The sequence below is a fragment of the Hyperolius riggenbachi genome, chromosome 1 (assembly GCF_040937935.1).
Source record: "Hyperolius riggenbachi isolate aHypRig1 chromosome 1, aHypRig1.pri, whole genome shotgun sequence".
In the NCBI taxonomy this organism is placed as follows: domain Eukaryota; kingdom Metazoa; phylum Chordata; class Amphibia; order Anura; family Hyperoliidae; genus Hyperolius; species Hyperolius riggenbachi.
Window position 1 is genome coordinate 588,524,327 of NC_090646.1, and position 19,842 is coordinate 588,544,168.

At 44.3% G+C, this 19,842-nt stretch overlaps 1 protein-coding gene across 3 annotated transcripts in view; it reads left to right on the forward strand.

The window, feature by feature from the left end:
* The window catches only part of IQGAP2 (IQ motif containing GTPase activating protein 2), a 436,318-nt gene that overhangs the window by 244,859 nt on the left and 171,617 nt on the right, over positions 1-19,842 (forward strand). For all 3 annotated transcript variants that reach the window (XM_068248838.1, XM_068248829.1, XM_068248846.1), the window contains 4 exons: positions 1,181-1,344; positions 2,709-2,869; positions 6,044-6,168; positions 9,044-9,207. In XM_068248838.1, the coding sequence (XP_068104939.1) occupies positions 1,181-1,344; positions 2,709-2,869; positions 6,044-6,168; positions 9,044-9,207 (614 nt within the window). The remainder of the gene's footprint in view (positions 1-1,180; positions 1,345-2,708; positions 2,870-6,043; positions 6,169-9,043; positions 9,208-19,842) is intronic.

Here is a 19,842-nt window from a genome sequence, read left to right on the forward strand (position 1 = left end):
GCCTTTAGCCACTATCTCCTTTCAGCCATCTCTATGCCATACCAATACTCAGAGGCTAATGCTAAATGTAGTTTCCGCTCCCCAGGCCATAGGAACAATGGTAACCATTGCTGTAACCATGCCGTAGACCTATTTGCCAAATGTGTGGTGTGTGGGAGTGATATCTGTGTAAGGATTTACAGTAGTCACTTAGGACATCTTAGTAGCCTAGCATCATTTCCTACTCCTATCTCTGTATTTTGTTGTTGTGTTAAAGGATCTGATCAGCCAAACTCGGTAATACTTGATATACACCCCCCTCCACCATCCCATCATTTTTGATATTTTTGGTATTAAAAGATAAAGCCAACTCCAAGTGATGCAACATGCACACTTTCTACCTTTCTGAGTAATTTTGGAGTTTCTCTACCCAAAGATTTATGTTTTCAAATTGCAGCTTTAAGTAAATCTCAATGAAATGTGCTGTGGCCCTTTGGCAAATAGGGACTTGCACTGGAGCAGTTGTTATTAGACCGTGTGGCAGGACATTGCGGCACTAAACAAGCACAAACTTAGTTGCTGTAAGAAAATGTTTGTTTCTCTGTGAGCTTATAGCCCCTGCCCCCAGCAAGTTACCTGTTTCGTAATTGTCCCTAAGTATTAGGTACCGAGGTGATGTTTGATTTTCACTGGTGCAGGCTTTGCCATATGCTTACCAACATTGCCTGGTGTCATCCGGGGTCTTTAGCAGGCACTAACTGGCAGGCACTAACTGCCCACTGATGCTGGTAACACTGAAAAATCTGAGTAGATGTTGATTACCACTTCATAGCTTTAACTGGGGGGGGGGCTCTTTTAGCTGTGCTGACGGACATCTTCTGTCGGGCCCTGTGGAGGTCAGATTATTAGTAAGCAGGAACAGTAATGTGCCTAAAGTGCATTTTCGTAAAGTGGTAAGGTGTCAACCAATGCCAGGATTCACCCGTAGTGTGTACGAGCCCTAAGCCATAACAGTCTGACAGGGTCTTCAACTCTCCTACATCCAATCTATGCAGAAATACAAGTTTGGCAGAATGACCCTTTAACAGCATTTTTAAAGTTGGTTCACGTAACGGGTTGTCAGTCTTGGTAAGTACCCTTGTTTGTGTTGTATAACCATGATCTAATCTTCTCTCATTTCCGTTACTGTGCTGAAATCTAGTGCTAGCAGCCGTGGACAGGATAAATAATGCAGTACGGAGTGGAGATTCTTCCCAAACCCTGGCGGCTCTCCAGCTTCCTGAGGCTAACCTGCCTGCTGTGCATCCCTTCGCAGAGAATCTCTACCAGATCGAGCTCCTCAGCCTGCAGAAGCAGAATCCTGCGGTAGGAGTCATCCCACAAACACACGTTTATTATGACATCCATGCCATGCTGCCTGACAGATTAGTAATTGCCCAGTGGGTGGTGGGATGAGGAGGCTGCCAGAGAGATGAGACTAAAATAATTTCATGAAAGGATAAGAAGTCGTAGAAATGAGTGTGTGTGTGTGTGTGTGTGTGTGTGTGTGTATATATATATGTATATGTATATGTATTAATTGAAGAATACAAAATACTACTTTGTGTTATATTTTCAGAGAAAGAGGGTACTATATGTGGGACTCGAAAAATTTAAATATTTTGTGCAAAAGTCCAGGTGAAATGAATGTATGAAATAGGAACCCTTTGCAGGTGTTTTGGATTAATTAGTGGATTCGAGTCTGACACTTTGACCCTAGAATATTGAACATTTTCACAATATTCTAATGGTCTGAGATTTTGATTTGGGGTTTTTCATAAGCTGTAAGCCATAACCAAAATTATAACTAATAAAGGCTTGACATTTGAAATTGCTCACTTTGCATGTAATGAGTCTATTTCATATATTAATTTCAACTTTTTTGCACGATATTATAATTTTTCAAATTTCATCTGTATACTTAAAGAGAGCCCGAGATGGGCTCATATAAATAATAAAAAAAAATCCTAGGCTACCTGATCGGGGGAGGCGGGGGCAGTCGGGGCTCGGCGGATCAGGTAGCCGCCATCCAGGCCGCTCTCCGACGTTCCTGTGGGCTGCTAGGGTCCAATTTTACTTTCGTGACCTCTGGGTCATGCCCCTGGAAGGAGAGAACTCTCTCCAAGTGTGCAGAGAGGTGGGGGAGTGGCAGGGGGCGGCCAGGGAGAGAGAGCTGCCCAATGGCAGCTCTGGAGAGCTTGCAGGAACACCCCTAGTGGGCGTTTGTGCAGGGAAGCCCTCTCCTCCCTTACCCTCCGAGGTAGCTAATATGGGGGATGGGGGGGGGGGGCTATAGTGCGGTGGGGGACACAGAAGCATGTCATGAGGCAGAGAACATGCTCCTCTGTCCCATCTGCCGCCTCTACACACACACATCGCCTTGGGTTCACTTTAAGTGGTTTTAGCCCATACATGTCAAACTCTGGCCAACATGCCAAATCTGGCCCACAAAGCCAGTTCAGAACCTTCAAATTTGGCACGCAAGTGGTTTCACCACTTCACATTATGTTTGGCCTACTCTAGACCACCAGAGAAGATATATTGGAGGTGAAGCCCTAGATCACCAGAGAAGCCACATGGGGAAGAGAGGGGGAAAGCACTTGACACCAGGGAACTGTATTGGGGAGGCCACTAGACTTTTGCCATATGTGAATGCAAGGTGGTAATGATCATATATTTTGTGCCAATAGAATCACCTAACACAAGAAGAGCTGTTTATCGCTGTGGAGATGCTGTCTGCTGTGGCATTGCTGAATCAAGCTCTGGAGACCAGTGATGTGAACACTGTAAATGCACACCTTGCCAGCCAGGCCTTAGCTGTCAACAATCTGGAGGAAGACAACATGCAGCGGTAGGTAGTAGTTGATTCACAGGTGGCTCTGGATCTTCAGAGATGGTCATTCTGTGGTGTCTGTATGATCGGCCGAGCTCTTCAGCCACTTATGAGTAATAATTTGGTTATCCTAAAGCATAGCGATTGCCAATAATCACATTTTACGCAAATTGATAGGGAATAGAACAGTGTTGCCAAATTACATTATTCTGTGTAGAAATGCCAAAGCAGTTGGTAGTGGCAGCCTTAATTGGCAGTACATATCAAAAATATTTGGTTTTAGAGGGTATGGGAACCGTAGGGTTTTTGGTCTTAGGGAGATGTTTAAGGGGATAGCATTAAGGCTAGGCACCAGATTCAGGTTATGTTTAGGAAAAGGAAGTGGTTAGAATTGGGCATGCAGGGAAGTGATTACAAATATTGGCTAGAAAAGTATTGGCTCATCTACTCCAATTTTCTGATTGGCCTCATTAATTTTTCTGATTGGCCTCAACTGAATTGTTTTATCCCTTTCAAAGAGGAACAGTTTTTGTATTCTGTGCAAATAAACATTTGAAGATGTTCTATATTGCAAGAAATTGTTGTGGCATATTGAGATACATATTATCTTTGCTAAATTATCATGCGTATGATTGGGGTGAGTGGACTGCCTTGTAAAGGATTACCAGTTTTTGCCCTTAACGTGAAAAAGGAGTGTTCCTAAATATTACTAAAATTAAAAATATTGGTGACAGGTTAAGGTTATAGGGTTCACTCACCCTGCCGTCTACATGACGGCAGAGCTTTGTGCGCTTGTCAGGAGCTGCTTTCATTGGCCCCTGACCACGTGATCACTGTGAGCCAATCACATTTGCTCATATTGATGGACAGGGTCAGGCGTCCATGAAAGCGGCTCCTGACCAGCGCACAGAGCTCTGCCATCATAGAAACGGCAGAGAGAAGGGCCTGCGGTGATGGGAGAGCGCCGTGACCAGTGAAGGGCGATGGGTGTGTCCAACCAGCTAATCAGCCCTGATAAAATCCCTGACTGAGCATTCGGTCTGGCTTTGCTCAGGATTTATTATAGCTGAGGCTTGGGCTTGAAAAGACATCAGAGAAGACAGACTCAGCTATAATGATTCCTAAACAAAGCCACACTGAATGCTCAGTCGGGAATTTTATCAGGGCTGTTTGGAAGTAGGCTAAGCAGTGAAGAATGAAACCGATAGCAGGGTAGGTGTTTTCTCTAATGTTCCCACTGATATATGTATAGTAAAATACATGAGGGTGCTTCCTCTCTGGTTCACTTTAAAGGGCTAGAACAGGCATAGGCAAACTCGGCCCTCCAGTTGTTACGGAACTACAAGTCCCACAATGCATTTGCCTTTGAGTCATGACTGTGGCTGTCAGACTCCTGCAATGCATTGTGGGACTTATAGTTCCTTAACGGCTGGAGGGCCAAGTTTGCTCATGCCTGGGCTAGAGGCTGCTGGTATGCAAGGGGTTAAATTTGGTAACTCAAAAAAGATCAGTACAGCCGTGATGCCGTACAGTACCTCTAATGCTTTAATCTGGACAGATAGACAAAAAATGCCGGGGTGATGGAAACAAAACAAAGTATTTCAGATCTGCTGAGCAGTCTGTGGTGATTTGTTTTTCTATGGCAGACCTTGTAAGCCTTCATTTATTGACTCATACAGACATATCATCTGCACGATTATGCAGACATGGCCTCTAGTGCTGGTGTTGAAATTCAGAACATCATTCCTAAATTGATGCAGCATTATGCAAATTTATGCAGCTTAAAAATCAACCAATTAAATCCGGCTGAGGTAAAATTTGATTGGTTCATTTTCAAGTTGCATAAATTTGCATAATCCTGCATCAACTCAAAATTATTTGCATCTCATTGAGCATCCCTAATTTCAAATTCGAACACCAACACTAACGTCCTCATCACACATTTTGCAGGATGCCTGACAAGGAAGTACTGTAGGTCTATCATTTGGCCTTTTAGTCTATCAGATATTCTTTATTCCAACTTTTATTTTTTATTTGATGGTTAAAGGGACTCCAAACAGTGCAGAAACTATGGAAAGATGCACATCATTTTAAAGCTCTCTTTCTCCTCTTTCCAATGATATATAAACCGCCGCCCTACGCCTTTTAGTTTTCGCTATTTTCGCGATTGAAATTGCAGCGGCCGCGATTTCGATCGCGAAAATAGAGAAAACGAAAAGGCGTAGGGCGACGATTTAGGTGTCGTCAGAAAGAGGAGAAAGAGAGCTTTGAAAAAATAATATCCATCTTTCCATAGTTACTTGTATTACACAGGGCGACTTTTTCCTAAAGTCAGCAGCTCCATTCAGCAGAAAACGTTGCCTTGTGTAATACAATGTAACTATGGAAAGATGGATATCTTTTTAAAGCTCTCTTTCTCCTCTTTCTGACGACCCCCAAATCGTCGCCCTACGCCATTTAGTTTTCTCTATTTCCGTAATCGAAATCGTCGCCGCGGCAATTTCAATCGCGAAAATTGCGAAAAATAAAAGGCATAGGGCGGCGGTTTATATATCATTGGAAAGAGGAGAAAGAGAGCTTTAAAATGATATGCATCTTTCCATAGTTTCTGCACTGCTCGGAGTCCCTTTAACATGGTAAAGTACTGGTAATCTTTCCTTATCTGACTTTCACTGTCAGTTTTGCTAATGATGGGTTATTCCTATTTGCTTGGCATCCATAATTATGGATGCTAATCATTCTGTCTTGCCTGCAGTTTCAGTGCACATTGTATGTAGCCAGAAGTTGGGCCAATCACAACCAGCAGGAAGAGATTTTGATTGGCCCAATTCCAAATGTTATACAATTTTCTTAAAATTTGCAAGCATGTTTGTAGTTGTAGCATCTCCTTGACCAACTCTAGTCGTTTCTGATCTGACCAACTGGTTATCTTATTTATTTTTTGTCAAATAAGCCATTCCATACTGAGGCAGATTTATCAAAACCAGCACAGAGAAAATTGGAGCAAAACCGAGTCAATACAATGCTAATAATAATGGAGATGCTGCGTGTTACTCCTCATCACCTCACTCTGATTGTTGTGTGTTGCCATGCATAGGCCAGTGGGTAGAGCTCTTATAATATGGTACTTTATAAACAAAAGATAATAATGTGTCTGTCTTAAAAGTGACCCTTTATTTTGCTTCCTTCTAGTTACATTGGCAAGTTGGTGTCTGGCAAGAAAGAAGTTGCAGCACAAGGACAAACTTATTTAAGCTGGAATGAGATCCAGAGTTACATAGATGTAGTCAACAGTGAAGTCCAAGAAGAAAACGAAAGTAAGCTTCTAGCGTCACAAGTTTGGGTCACTATTTTATTTCAAATGGGATAATAACATAATTTAGTTATGCTTACAGAGAATTTTCCTTTAGGTTTTGGTCACATGATTATGCCTATCGAAAGCTTCTAACCAAAATGAAGTTCCACTTTATGGCTATACTTATACACAATAGGCAGGGGTTCTGAACTCCTGGGATCTCCGACTCCATTCTGCAGCACGGAAACATAAGGAGGCATCTCCCACGCATACCCTAACTGAATTTGTAAACCCAGTCAACGTGTTTGTATTACCACTGTGTACGGCAGGTGCACAAGTAGAATGATGGCCTTCTTTTTACATGCTAGAATGTCAGGCTTTGGATCCACAGTGATTAGGACCCTTTCACAATGTCTTACCTGCTTTTTTCAGACTGCTTGGTGCGAGTACTGAGTGGGAGCATTTGTAACCACACATCTGTTAGTGGTTGACATGAGGGTTCACTTAATGCTTGCTAGAAAGCTGCTGTATGTTACATCTGGAGGCGGGCACTACTCCAAGGGGTGGTCACTACTCCATGGGACAGGCCCTACTCCAAGGGGGTGGGCAGGTGCTACTCCAAGGGGCGGGCGGTAGTCCAGAGGGATGGTGCTACTCCTAAGGGATGGGTGGGCGTTACGCCAAGGGAATGGTGCTACTCTAAAGGGGCGGCGCTACTTATGGGACAGACACTACCTATGCTTGCAGCCGACATCAAGCAGATACGCAGGAGAAGCTGGCAGGAGGAGTACATAATGGTGTTAGCTGTCCATGTGCAAGGTCGCTTGAGGTGTCCATTAGCGATACAATTATCTGGACTATCAATCGTCCAATTCAATCGGAATAACGATCGGAAACCATCGTTCGGTCCTACTAACAAGAAGAAAGCTGCTATCCAATTCGATCAGATTAATGGAATTGATCTGTTTTTTCAATTCCATCAATTTGGTTGGTTAGCAGCTTTCTTTCCATTAGTGGGCCCAAACAATTGTTTCCGATGGATGTTACCATCGAATCGGATAATCGTTCATTCAGAGAATTGTATCGTTAATGGCCACCTTTAGTGTGAGTAATCAGCATATCCCAGAGATGGAGCTCCATTCACAGTTTGGGTGCTTGGTTGAGGAGGCAATGGATAACTCACTTTAACTATAAAGATGCCGTTATATTCAAGTCCGGATTTATACTTTTTTTTGCCCCTAGGCCAACTTTCTTGCAGCTAACCTTCCATGTGCAGCAACCCCCTCCTATTCCTTGTGCAGCCCCCTCTTCCATGTCTAACATTCATCTGCAGCAACCCCCCTCCTATTCCTTGTGCAGCCCCCTCTTCCATGTCTAACATTCATGTACAGCAGCCTCCTTCCGTTACCTTGGGCAGCAGCTCCCTATTCCCACGTGTTGTTCCTTATTTGCAACCTCTGTATTCCATTTGCAGTCTCTTCTTCCATTTGCAGCAGTCCATCTTCCATGTCCAGCCACCCCTTGGCCAGCAGCCGCCCAAGGCCATGGCCTTTCCAGAAATCCGACCCCGGCTATATTTGAATTATTCTCTGAAATTGTGCATAACTGGATATAAGCTGCATTTCAGTGCACACCATATGAAGCATCTTCTATGATGACAGATTTGTATTTGGCTGCCAAAAGATAAAAACAGTGTTTCTGAACAATAGAATTGTGTTTTTGAATGTGAAAGCCTGAGGTGACTGGGATGCCTCGCGTCGATGGTATCACACTGTGATTAAATGATTGAAGTCTGTGAGGCTACAGCTTTGCGCCTGCATGGTGTCCCTCATAGTGCAGATAATGGATCTTTTATTGTATTGCATAAAAGGCAGTTCAGTCGGTGAACAGCTTTATGGATGGCTCTTTTTATGAAAGCCAAATTGTATTTTAGATCAGGGACGAGTTTCCACTGCGTGTCCCCACAAGACACGTTTATTGTGCTGCCCCCATTTAATACAAATACATTAGCCTGAGATTCTCTCTGCTACAGATAAATATGTGGAGATGGAATATTAACTCGTATTTCCCATGATGTGAATAAATGATAAAATGTACCTGTCGCCAGCTTTAGCAGAGTAGACGAGCGTGATAGAAAGAAGAAAGACATCTACTGATCGTAAAGTGCCCTGATTTACTGGAGCCACCTGTCGCATTAAAAGACCAAGGTGACCAGGTGGCCACTAATGGTCCAGTTTCCTAAATAATATACTTGTAACGACCGATCGGGAACACTAATGGGAAGTGAAAACTTGCCTAGTCCAATCAATAGAATTGATCAGTGGAATCAGAGAAAGGAAAAAAAAGCCAGATTCAATCAGGGTATCAATCGTTTTTTCCAGTCACTGGAATTGGACCAATGGATTTCATCAGAAAAAACGATTCCCATGATCGGATCTGGCAAGTTTTCCCTTCCTGTTAGCGTCCCAACTGGCCTTTTCTGTCTGATTTTTAACCAGACATTCGTTCAGGAAATTGGAAGATTAGTGGCCTGTTATCTCGATTGCCATATTGATCGGAGGGGTGGTCACCTTATTATCGTTTTTTCTTGTTCTTTAATCTTATTGGATGGTCTTGTGAAAGTGAAGATTGCTAAGTATGACGAAAATATTCTGCCGCTCTGTTAATTAGCCCCACCCAGATATTAGCAAATCATCTTCTAGCAGGGGAACCAGCTAATCAGCAGCTGTATTCATTGTTGAGTGATCTGCAATCTCAAAGCAAACCCTGTGAGGTCAAGCTGATTACCATGTTAGAGATTATTGCTCATCACTGTGGTGCCCAATCAATTATGTTTTGTGTTGGCATTACAAATGTATTGCCTTCTAACTAGGCAGTGTTTGTTTTTTCCTTTGCAGGGATTATTGCCATTGGATTAATAAATGAAGCCCTTGAACAGAACATTCCTGAGAACACATTGCAAGCACTTTTATCTCCAACTGCCAAACTCCATGATGTCATCCCAGAGAACTCCAGTCATTATCACATTGTGCTGCAAGAGGCCAAGGCTAAGAAGTGCAAGGTGGGATAACTTTTTAGATCACCATTACTACACATTGCGGCAGTGTCTCTCTCATCCATATGGGGGCTTTTAGGACCATTGTAGTCCCTTACACACGCCAATGAGTTCTGGGTCACCATGAGCTTGCTGGTTAGTCTGTACCTCTCATCCATATTGAAATTAATACAGTCAATGTTCTGCCTTTACCTTAAAGTGAAGCTGATGTGGATTTCCCGGCAATAAGGGCCCTTTTCCACCTGCAATCGCTAGCGTTCATGCTGAACGCTAGCGATTGCTGAATCGCAAAACCGGCGATTCCCCCGACGTCTGCGGCCGCGATTTTGCTATGCTATGCACTGCATAGCAAAATCGCGGCAATTATAGCTCCGCCGCGCGTTCGCGTTCCCAACAAAAGCGAATCGCGGTAGTGGAAATGACCTACCGCGATTCCTATGTTAAAAAGCAAACCGTAGCGATTGTAAAATCGCTAGCGGTTTGCGGTTTTGCGATTCAGCCAGCGCAAACGCGCTGGTGGAAAAGGGCCCTAAGGGACAAACCTGCACAGGTGACATGAGTGCTAATGAGATAATGATGTATGACGTTGCATTGGCTTCATTTGGCTGTTAACATTGGTGATTGAAGTTGAGGAATGTTAGAAGGAACAAAAAGCTGTAGAACATAAAGCTGTAGAAGCGTTCCTATGGGAACTGAATATCTGTGATCTGTTCCTAGTTGTTACTGAAACACTGGCAGAAGTCTTTAAAGTTTTATGCTGGTATTAAGTACCCAATTTATTAATGGAGAACCAAGACTACAAGGTTTTTGTAAAGTGTTTATTGGGTTTTTGTCTACGTTGCATCCTATGAGGAAATCATCCAAGGGAAATTCTTCCATGTTAGGACACAGGCCGCAACAAACCTTCATAAACGTGGACCGGAAGTTGTGCACAGCTGACAATAAAATACATATACCATATTTTTCAGAATATAAGACTCCCCTTTCCTCCCCCCAAAATGGGGAGAAAAAGTCCTTGGCCTCAATTTATAAAGCATTGCCGCATTCGGTAATGCAGAAAACAGATTACTTTACCGAGCACTTAGGAAAAGTCAATTCATAAAGGCTGTTACCGCATGAAAAACTGAAGTTACAGAGCAGTGAGGTAAATTACCGACTTGTGCAGTAATTGCCTTTACACATGTCATTAAATGTCAGCAAATGTTAATTCATAAAGCCTACAACAAGCGCCAATAACCACAATAATTACCGACACCTCTGGTGTGGTCTTAACAATGCAAAGTGTGTGTGGGTCTGCAGGGAACCGTGATTCACACAAGGAGATGCAGAGACAGCTGCTGACTGACAGAAGCAGGGAGCCAATAGAAACAGCCCCCGTCTCCTGATCAGATTTTGATAGGACCCGCTGGCTTCTCAGCAGGACAAAACTTTTCTAGCCCCAGGCAGCCAGCAGAGAATCGGAACAAAACAGATTTGCCCAGAAACCCTTCAGCAGTGTAACCCATTCAGTTTCAGATTGAATATGCGAGGAACTAGTGGGTAAAATCACCTAAGTATGACATATCTAAAGTCTCTTGGAGTTCATCTAAGCTGTGGTAATTAAATAAAATGTTAGACTAATGGACAGAGATTCAGAGTGAGCAGAGGCAGTATAACAAACATGCATTCTAAAGGATGTCGGGGATGCCTCTTACTATTGTAATGCCCACACTGCATGTAACAGCTTGTAACAAAAGAGAGATAACTCCACACTTCTGCTGTTACCGCTCAATGGGCTTCGGTAATTTACCGCACTTCAAAGGCACCTGTGAAAATCTTTATGAATTAGCACACAAAAGTCTAAAATACCGAATGCCGTATTTTAAAGACTAGAATATTTTATTGCACAGCTTTTTATGAATCGAGGCCCTTGTGTCTTATATTCCAAAAACAGGGAGTCCCCGACTTGCGAACGCCCGCTGATCCGGCCTGCCGTGATGTCAGACACTCCCTGTATTATCCCCATGTCCTCCTCTGCTCTTAAAGTCAAACCTTTCTGTACTTCCAGGAATGGGCAGGAAGTTAACACCTACAGTGGACCTGAACTCGTGCATGGGACACAAGGAAAACACAGATTAACCACTTAAGGACCAGGGGATTTTCCCCTGATCGGTGCTGCGTGGACTCTCCAGCCCGCAGCACCGATCAGGAAATAGCCAGGGCGATCAGACTTCAGCAGGATGTCCTGCTGGGGGGGTCTGATCGCCGCCGGCTACCCGCACTTTCTGGGGGGGGGCTCTTCAAAGCCCCCTTCCAGAGCGCTTTCCGCCCTCCCCGGCTTTCCCTCCCTCTCCCTTACCCTCTGAGCGGCGCAGGACGGATATCCGTCCTGTGCCTGATAGGATAGGCTTCTGCCTATCAGATGCCGGCGATCCCCGGCCAATCAGAGGCCGGGGATCGCCGATCTACGTCACAGCGCTGCTGCGCAGCAGCGCCGTGTGATGTAAACAGTGGGGATTTCTTCCCCGCGTGTTTACATTTTGCCGGCGAGACACCCTCCGTGAACTGGCATGGAAAGGCTGCTCGTTCGACCGGCCGTTTCCATGCTATACCACTAACGACCCGCCGACGCCTATGGGCATTAGGCGGTCGTTAAGTGGTTAATCTACCCTGTTTGTGTTTAGAGTGAAGAGCCTGTGTAATTCCCCCTCAGCTGCAAGTAATAGAAATTGTAATTTGAGCTCTGAGCTGTGTCAGCACAGGAATCTTGCCAGCCTCAGCTAATTTGTAAACACAGGATGTTAACACTTTGTTGCTGTGAAAGCAGGAAGTAGACACACAGCAGATTTATTACAGGATTTGTATCAGCTGTAACAAAGAAATGTTATTTCTTTAAAGGTTATTAAGCCGTTGCTTATCTTTTAGAGCAGAAAGGAGGTTCTGAGTTCCATTTTAGCTACAGCTATCCCCTAAAAAGTAGCCATTATTACATTCAATTTATAATACTATTTCTTGGGCTTATAAACTGGTATGAAGGTTTGCTACTACAGATGTTCTGTTCTGCTAATGGCTGTGACTAGTGATTTGCTGGAAGGAGTTTACAAGACTCTTGTCTGTGTATCCAGTTTAGTTAGTTGGATCTACCATAAGCAGGGTTTCCAAGTCACAATCATCCCATTCTTTTGACTCTGGTATTGTCAGTCTAGCTTTTCATTTACTATGACCGCTAAAAACCAGATTGTGTGCTTCTGCAATGGCTTTGTATTCCTTCTATGGGCTTGTCTTGCTTTCCTGACACTGCCTTTGAGTATAAGCAATTTCTGCCTGGCAAAATCCTCCTAGAGAGCTTAGAGGACCACTACTGTGAAAAAAGTAGGCAGTTAAATCTGACAGAACCAAGAGGTTTTGGGCAAGTCAATCTCCTCATGGGGGATTCTCATAGTTTTCTTTGTTTTCAACTGCATTTGCAGAACAGCAGTTGCAAAGTCTAACTGACAAAATAATGTGCAAGTGAGTAGGGAAGGCTGGCTGGTATCTTATTATTTTGGCAGTTAAACTGCTGTTGAAAACAAAGAAAACCTCGAATCCCACATAAGGATTTGGACTTGCCCAAAACCTGTCAGTTCTGTCAGATTTTAACTGCCTACTTTTTTTGCAATAGTGGTCCTTTAACCTAAGTATCTACAGGCAGATCACGGCCAAATGAATTGAGGATCTTCGGCAACAAATTATTGTTCCTATCCATCTGTCCAAATCTGCAAGCTTCATTTTTTGCTGCTGTAAACAAACAATCTTGTTAAGGATCGACTACAAGATTGCTGCAAAACTCGCAAAATGAAGATCGGAATAATCCCCCACAAATTGATCCAAAAACAATCGCCGCGGGTGGCGTTAAACAATGTTGCGCGATATCATGGAAAAATCATTTCCTGCAAAAAATCGTTAGAAGAACTTCGGCCTAAACATACTGTCATTAGGTTACATTAGTTATGTTAATTAAAGTAGATAATATAATCTCTTGCCCACCCTGTTTTAAAAGAACAGGCAAATCTTTGGGATTTCATGAGGGCAGCCATCTTTTTGGTTGAAAAGAGGTGACGGAGCATGAGACACAGTTCCAACTGTCCTGTGTCCTGATCACCCCTCCCAGTTGCTAGGCAACGAAAACAACATCAGAAATCCCATCATGCTTTGCACAGCATCAGGGGAAAAATGTACTGGCAGTTTTATTTGATGGGGCGGAGCTTAGCTTCTGCGCAGCTAAAAATCAGGCTTTTGTAAAAAAAACAAAGTTCTGATGCTGTGAAACTGTTAAAGAAACACCAAGCCTTTTAAGTGCTGCTGAGTAGATCTGGAGGTTCACTTTAAGAAAAAAATTGTGTTGTGTGTGGGCCTTTAAAAGGCATCTGACCTGAGAGGGATATGGAGGCTACCATATATATTTCCTTTTAAACAATACCAGTTGTCTGGCATCCTGCTGATCTTTCATGCACCAGTAGGATCTGAGTAACACACCTGAAACAAGCATGCATCGCTGCTTATGGGGCTGGAGGAAGCCTCAAGTAAAGATCAAATCTTTTTCTTTGCCCATCTCAGGTACACTTTCAAAGGAAATAAATATGACTGATATTATATTCCTCTCTGATCAATTGTCCTTAAAGGATACCCGAGGTGACATGATGAGATAGACATGTATGTACAGTGCCTAGCACCCAAATAACTGTGCTTTGTTCCTTTTTTTCTTTCTCTGCCTGAAAGAGTTATGTAAGTGGCAGTTCCTGTCTGAGTCAGTACTTAGTCAGACTACAGTGTGACCCTCACTGATAAGAAATTACAACTATAAACCACTTTCCTAGTAGAAAAGGGCTTCTGAGAGCAGGAACGAGATAAAAATGATCAATAGTTCATAGATTTTTAGCTCTGGCATACTTCAACGAATGCATTATTGAGCAAAACAATAAACAGTAAAAACTTAAAGTAGATTTAAATATAAAATAAAACTGTGGAATATCTTAAAGTAATTTTTAGGAGAAGGGCAATGGATACAATAGTTTATTTCATTAGTTTATTTTCAGCTTGGGTGTGCTTTAAAAAGTTATTTGAAAATTTTCTTTAAAGGACAAAAATAGTTAAAAATGCCATTGTTGGGTATAGTGGTTTTGAACAGTATTTATATGCTTCCTTAGTTCCCCATTATTATATTTTATTTTGCGTTGAATGGCTTCTGATCTTCAAACAATAATGTAATATTGGGTAAAGGAAGCCAAAAAAAGACGGAAACCATAACTTCTGTTACTTCATATATTTCAAAAACAGAGTCATCCAAAACTCACATGAGAAAGCAAGAAACCGCTTAGTTAACCCAGATAAGCGCCTGATCGTATTTCATTGATAATTGGATCCAGCTGAATGAACACAGCCAGGCTTTAATGGCAGGCGGCCATGCTGGATCCAGCCCACACTATATACTGAACCTTACCAGGAAAGTACAGCAGTTTCTGCAGAGTTTCATGAAATATAGGTCCCTCCATGGGTGATCTACTGAAGTGTGTTGTGTGCTAATGTACAGTACATGAAGCTTGTTACAGTGGCACCTGTGGAGTGCTGGAATACTTTAGGCACTAAGCCAACAGTCAGGTCTTGAAAATGATGTATTTGAAATGCCTAAAGCGGGTAAGCAAAAATGCTTCAACCATAGACTATATGGGAAACGCATCTGCCTGCCCAATGGATCTGTTACAGACTGACAAGTGAGGGCAGTTCTTGTTAATAAAATAGGATTCATCCATTGGCAGTTTTGAAATTTAGGGGGGGGGGGGGGGGGGGAGAGATATAAGTGTGCTTCAGCAGAACAAAGACCCGTTAACCCAACAGGGACTTACAATAGGCAAACAGATGATTCTGCAGCACCGCGTAGGTAAGTATAGCTCTTTATTAAAGGTTAAAACAGAGAGGTAGCCATGGACAGTGACAGATGCTATTTCAAACTGTGTTGGCTCTCTCTCTGCTCAAGTGAGAACACAACCTAAGGCCTGGAACCCACTAGCAGCGCTTTTCTAAGCGCTTGTGATTTGAAAAGCTCTTGCTAATGTAATGCTACAGGTGTAATCCCACTTGTGGGATGTGATTTTCATACAATTACCCCATAGCGTTGCATTAGCAAGAGCTTCTTCAAATCACTGGTGCTTACAAAAGACTTCAAGTGGGTCCCATGCCTGAGGGTCACTGAACTGGTAACATACCCGATGTGCTGTACTCGCTCCAGTGGTCTGTTGAATTGCTTGCACTGTGTTGAATGAAAGGGTGCAATATCATAGGATCTAACACATCTGCTATTTGATAATTACCATGCAAGATTGGGAATGTCTGTTGCGGTATTGCAATGGGCAAATCCACAGTGGCGTACCAATAGGGGGTGCAGAGGTTGCGATCGCATCGGGGCTCTTGGGCCAGAGGAGCCCAGAGGAACTCTCCTTCAAGCACAATATTAGCTCGCTGTTGGTCCTGTGCTGGTAATAATCCCTTCTATAGATGCTTTGATTAGTAGTAGTCCTTAACACACTGTTTCCCATCACCTACTTGCACCTCTGACACTGTCGAAATCCTTGGCAAGTTTTGGTTCACTGTATTAATTGTATAGAGTGCTTGGGGGGGGGGGGGGGGGTTTATCATGTAAAACTTGCATTGGGGCCCACCATAGCTCCTTAGCTACGCCACTGCAAAGCCATATTTGATAATAAGCAATACATAAAAGTTCTGTTGGTCTGATGCCATTCAGTCCATTTTATCTGTAAAATAGTCCAGCAGAGAACCTAGTGTGAACTGACCCTAACAATCTTAGTAACTATAACAAAGGCCAAACTGCAATGGCTAGAAGACTGCACTTCCAAACTGTTAGGACTTTTGTTGTGTTCACTTATGTGATGGTTACCACTTGTAAAAAGTGATTCAAGATGGGACAATCTGTGAACTAGTAAAAGGGTCATTGGCCCACATGCAATTAACCTAATCTCATGAGTTATCTCCTAGGAGATTTATCTCCATCTTGCTATGAGCCCTCTGTAAAAATCCTGATCTGTCCCAATTGCAGTGAGGAGGTTTGCCTTGCCGCATAAGCTGCACTTTCCTCCTCCAATTCCGTTTTTGATCTCCCTTGCCATCCCGCTTGCAGAATTCGTGGACAACTGACGATGGCACTAGTACTGAGCTTGTTTTGTGTCATGTCCAGCAGGGCTGTGGAGTCGGTACAAAAATCCACCGACTCCGACTCCTCATCCTCTAATTTGCATATTACAATCTTGTTGATTGAAAGTATGTAACATAAAATTCATCTCTTAACTGCCAATGCTTAGGAATTTTAAAAGACAACTGACGTGAGGAGGATATGTAGACTGCCGTATTTATTCCCTTTAGTCATAGACTAAAACTAGTCCTTGGTACTTGTAAGAGAGTACTTGGAAACGGTACAGACCGGAACACAGAACGTCTATCAGGCCCTAGGCAATGTAACTGTGGGTACATGTAAAAATGATGTGCAGATACTCTGCAGGAGAATGAGGCAATTCTTCCTCTATTAGGCCTGGGGCACATCAAAACCCCCTAGCAGACCCGCAAAATGCTAGCAGATTTTGAAACGCTTTTTTTAATTTTTCTGAAGCGGTTCAGGTAGCATTTTGCGGTTTTGGGTAGCGTTTTTTTTGTGTAGAAGAATTCTGTTCAGTAACAGCTTTACTGTAACAATATCTGCTTCTGTAACAAAAACGACTGCAAAACCGCTCTGAACTGGCGTGTTTCAGAGCGGTTTGCGTATTTCCTATACTTTACATTGGAGGCAGAAACGCCTCCGCAATCCAAAAAATGCCTCACCCCGGGAGTATGCGTTTAAGCAAAACGCCTCCCGCTCTGGTGTGACCCACCCCATTGAAATACATTACCCTAGCGTATCCGCAGCCGCAAGCGGCTGCAAAAACGCCTGAAAACCCGCTCCGTGTGCACCAGCCCTGAGACATCTGAACATGGATCAGGCCCTAGGCAATGTGACTGTGGATACATGCAAGAATGGTGTGCAGGTACTCTGCAGTAGAATGAGGCGATTCTTCCTCTATTACACATTCTTCATGCACAATCTGAACCAGGTTTATGGGTGATAGACAACGCCTCTGTGTTCAATGTGCACAACATTCTCAGTGGATTCCCTGCAGCTCTGTGGGGAGTGCATGTGTAGAGTATAGTACTACTGTGTAACAAAGTAAACCTGAGACAGATGAAATTAAAGTTTTATACATACCTGGGGCTTCCTTTAGCCCCCTTCAGGCTAATCAGTCCCTCGCTGTCCTCCTCCACCACCTGGATCTTCTGCTATGAGTCCAGGTACTTGAGCCAGTCTGGCGTAGTGCGCATGCACACACTCTGCCGCCGGGAGCTAACTACACCTGCGCAGCACTATTGCGCAGGTGCAGAATGCTCCTGGCTGTAGGAATGGCACGTGGCCGGACTGCGCCGACTGGCTGAATTAACAGGACTCCTAGCAGAAGAGCCAGGTGGTGGAGGAGGACAGCGGGGGACTGATTGGCCTGAAGGGGGCTGGAGGAAGCCCCAGGTATGTATAAAACTTTTCTTTTCTTCCGTCTCGGGTACCATTTAATTCGTAGTCACCACACCAAATTTTAACATATCAAATTATTTGATTTCATGAGCAAAGAGAGTGCGTACATTTGCATAAATCAGCATCAACGCAGAATTATTTCCATCTCATTGACCATCTCTATTAGTGACACAGCTACACATCCAGGCGCGGAGCTAGGGGGGGTCGGGGTAGGTCAAGTGCCCTCGGGCGCCGGGTCCCTAAGGGCGCCCAGCTGAGCTGATTTTTTTTTTTTTTTCTGCGGAGGGGAGCAGCGCAGAGAAGAGAAGAGGGAGAGCTATGCGGACGGTGGAGAAGGGGGCCATTTCCCCCCCTTCTCTCACCTTAGGGCTCTCCCTCCCTCCATCGCTGTCCCCTCCGTTATTGTCCGGGTGCTGGCGCAGCGGGCGGGACTCACCTCCGTCTCGCTCCAGTGCCGGCCGGAAGTTCGGATCCCGCAGCCGCTGCTCTGGTCTGGACTAGACCAGAGTAGCGGCAGATCCATCCGCGCTGCGACGAGACGGAGGTAAGTTCCGCCCGCCGCTGCCAGCACCCGGACATTAATGGAGGGGACAGCGAGGGAGAGAGAGCAGCTCTCCCTCTTCTCTGCGCTGCTCCCCTCCTGCTGGGGAGGCAGGGAGGAGGACACCTGGCTATCTACTCTGGGCATATATACCCCTGGCTACATCTACTGGGCATATATACCCCCTGGCTACATCTACTGGGCATATATACCCCTGGCTACATCTACTGGGCATATATACCCCTGGCTACATCTACTGGGCACAAATACCCCTGGCTACATCTACTGGGCACATATACCCCTGGCTACATCTACTGGGCATATATACCCCTGGCTACATCTACTGGGCATATATACCCCTGGCTACATCTACTGGGCATATATACCCCCTGGCTACATCTACTGGGCATATATACCCCTGGCTACATCTACTGGGCATATATACCCCTGGCTACATCTACTGGGCATATATACCCCTGGCTACATCTACTGGGTATATATACCCCTGGCTACATCTACTGGGCATATATACCCCTGGCTACATCTACTGGGCATATATACCCCTGGCTACATCTACTGGGCATATATACCCCTGGCTACATCTACTGGGCATATATACCCCTGGCTACATCTACTGGGCATATATACCCCTGGCTACATCTACTGGGCATATATACCCCTGGCTACATCTACTGGGCATATATACCCCCTGGCTACATATACTGGGCATATATACCCCCTGGCTACATATACTGGGCATATATACCCCTGGCTACATATACTGGGCATATATACCCCCTGGCTACATATACTGGGCATATATACCCCCTGGCTACATCTACTGGGCATATATACCCCTGGCTACATCTACTGGGCATATATACCCCTGGCTACATCTACTGGGCATATATACCCCCTGGCTACATATACTGGGCATATATACCCCCTGGCTACATATACTGGGCATATATACCCCCTGGCTACATATACTGGGCATATATACCCCCTGGCTACATATACTGGGCATATATACCCCTGGCTACATATACTGGGCACATATACGCCTGACTATATATACTGGGCACATATTATTCTCCTGGCTACATATACTGGGCATATATACCCCTGGCTACATATACTGGGCACATATACCTCTGGCTACATATACTGGGCACACATATCCCTGCCTACATATACTGGGCACATATACCCCTGGCTACCTGTTCTGTGGACATCTCTACCCCTGGCTACCTGTTCTGGGGACATCTATACCGCTGGCCACCTATTCTGGGGACATCTATACCGCTGGCCACCTATTCTGGGGACATCTATACTGCTGGCCACCTATTCTGGGGACAACTATAGACCTGGGGCTACCTATTTTTGGGGAACCACGTCAGATTGAGTGTATTTTGGAGAACTGCTGCCAGGTGAGAGGTGTCTACCATATTAAGGGGGCATTCTACCTATTTATGTGAAATGCTGTCTATTTATGTGACTCATGACTGCTGAATTT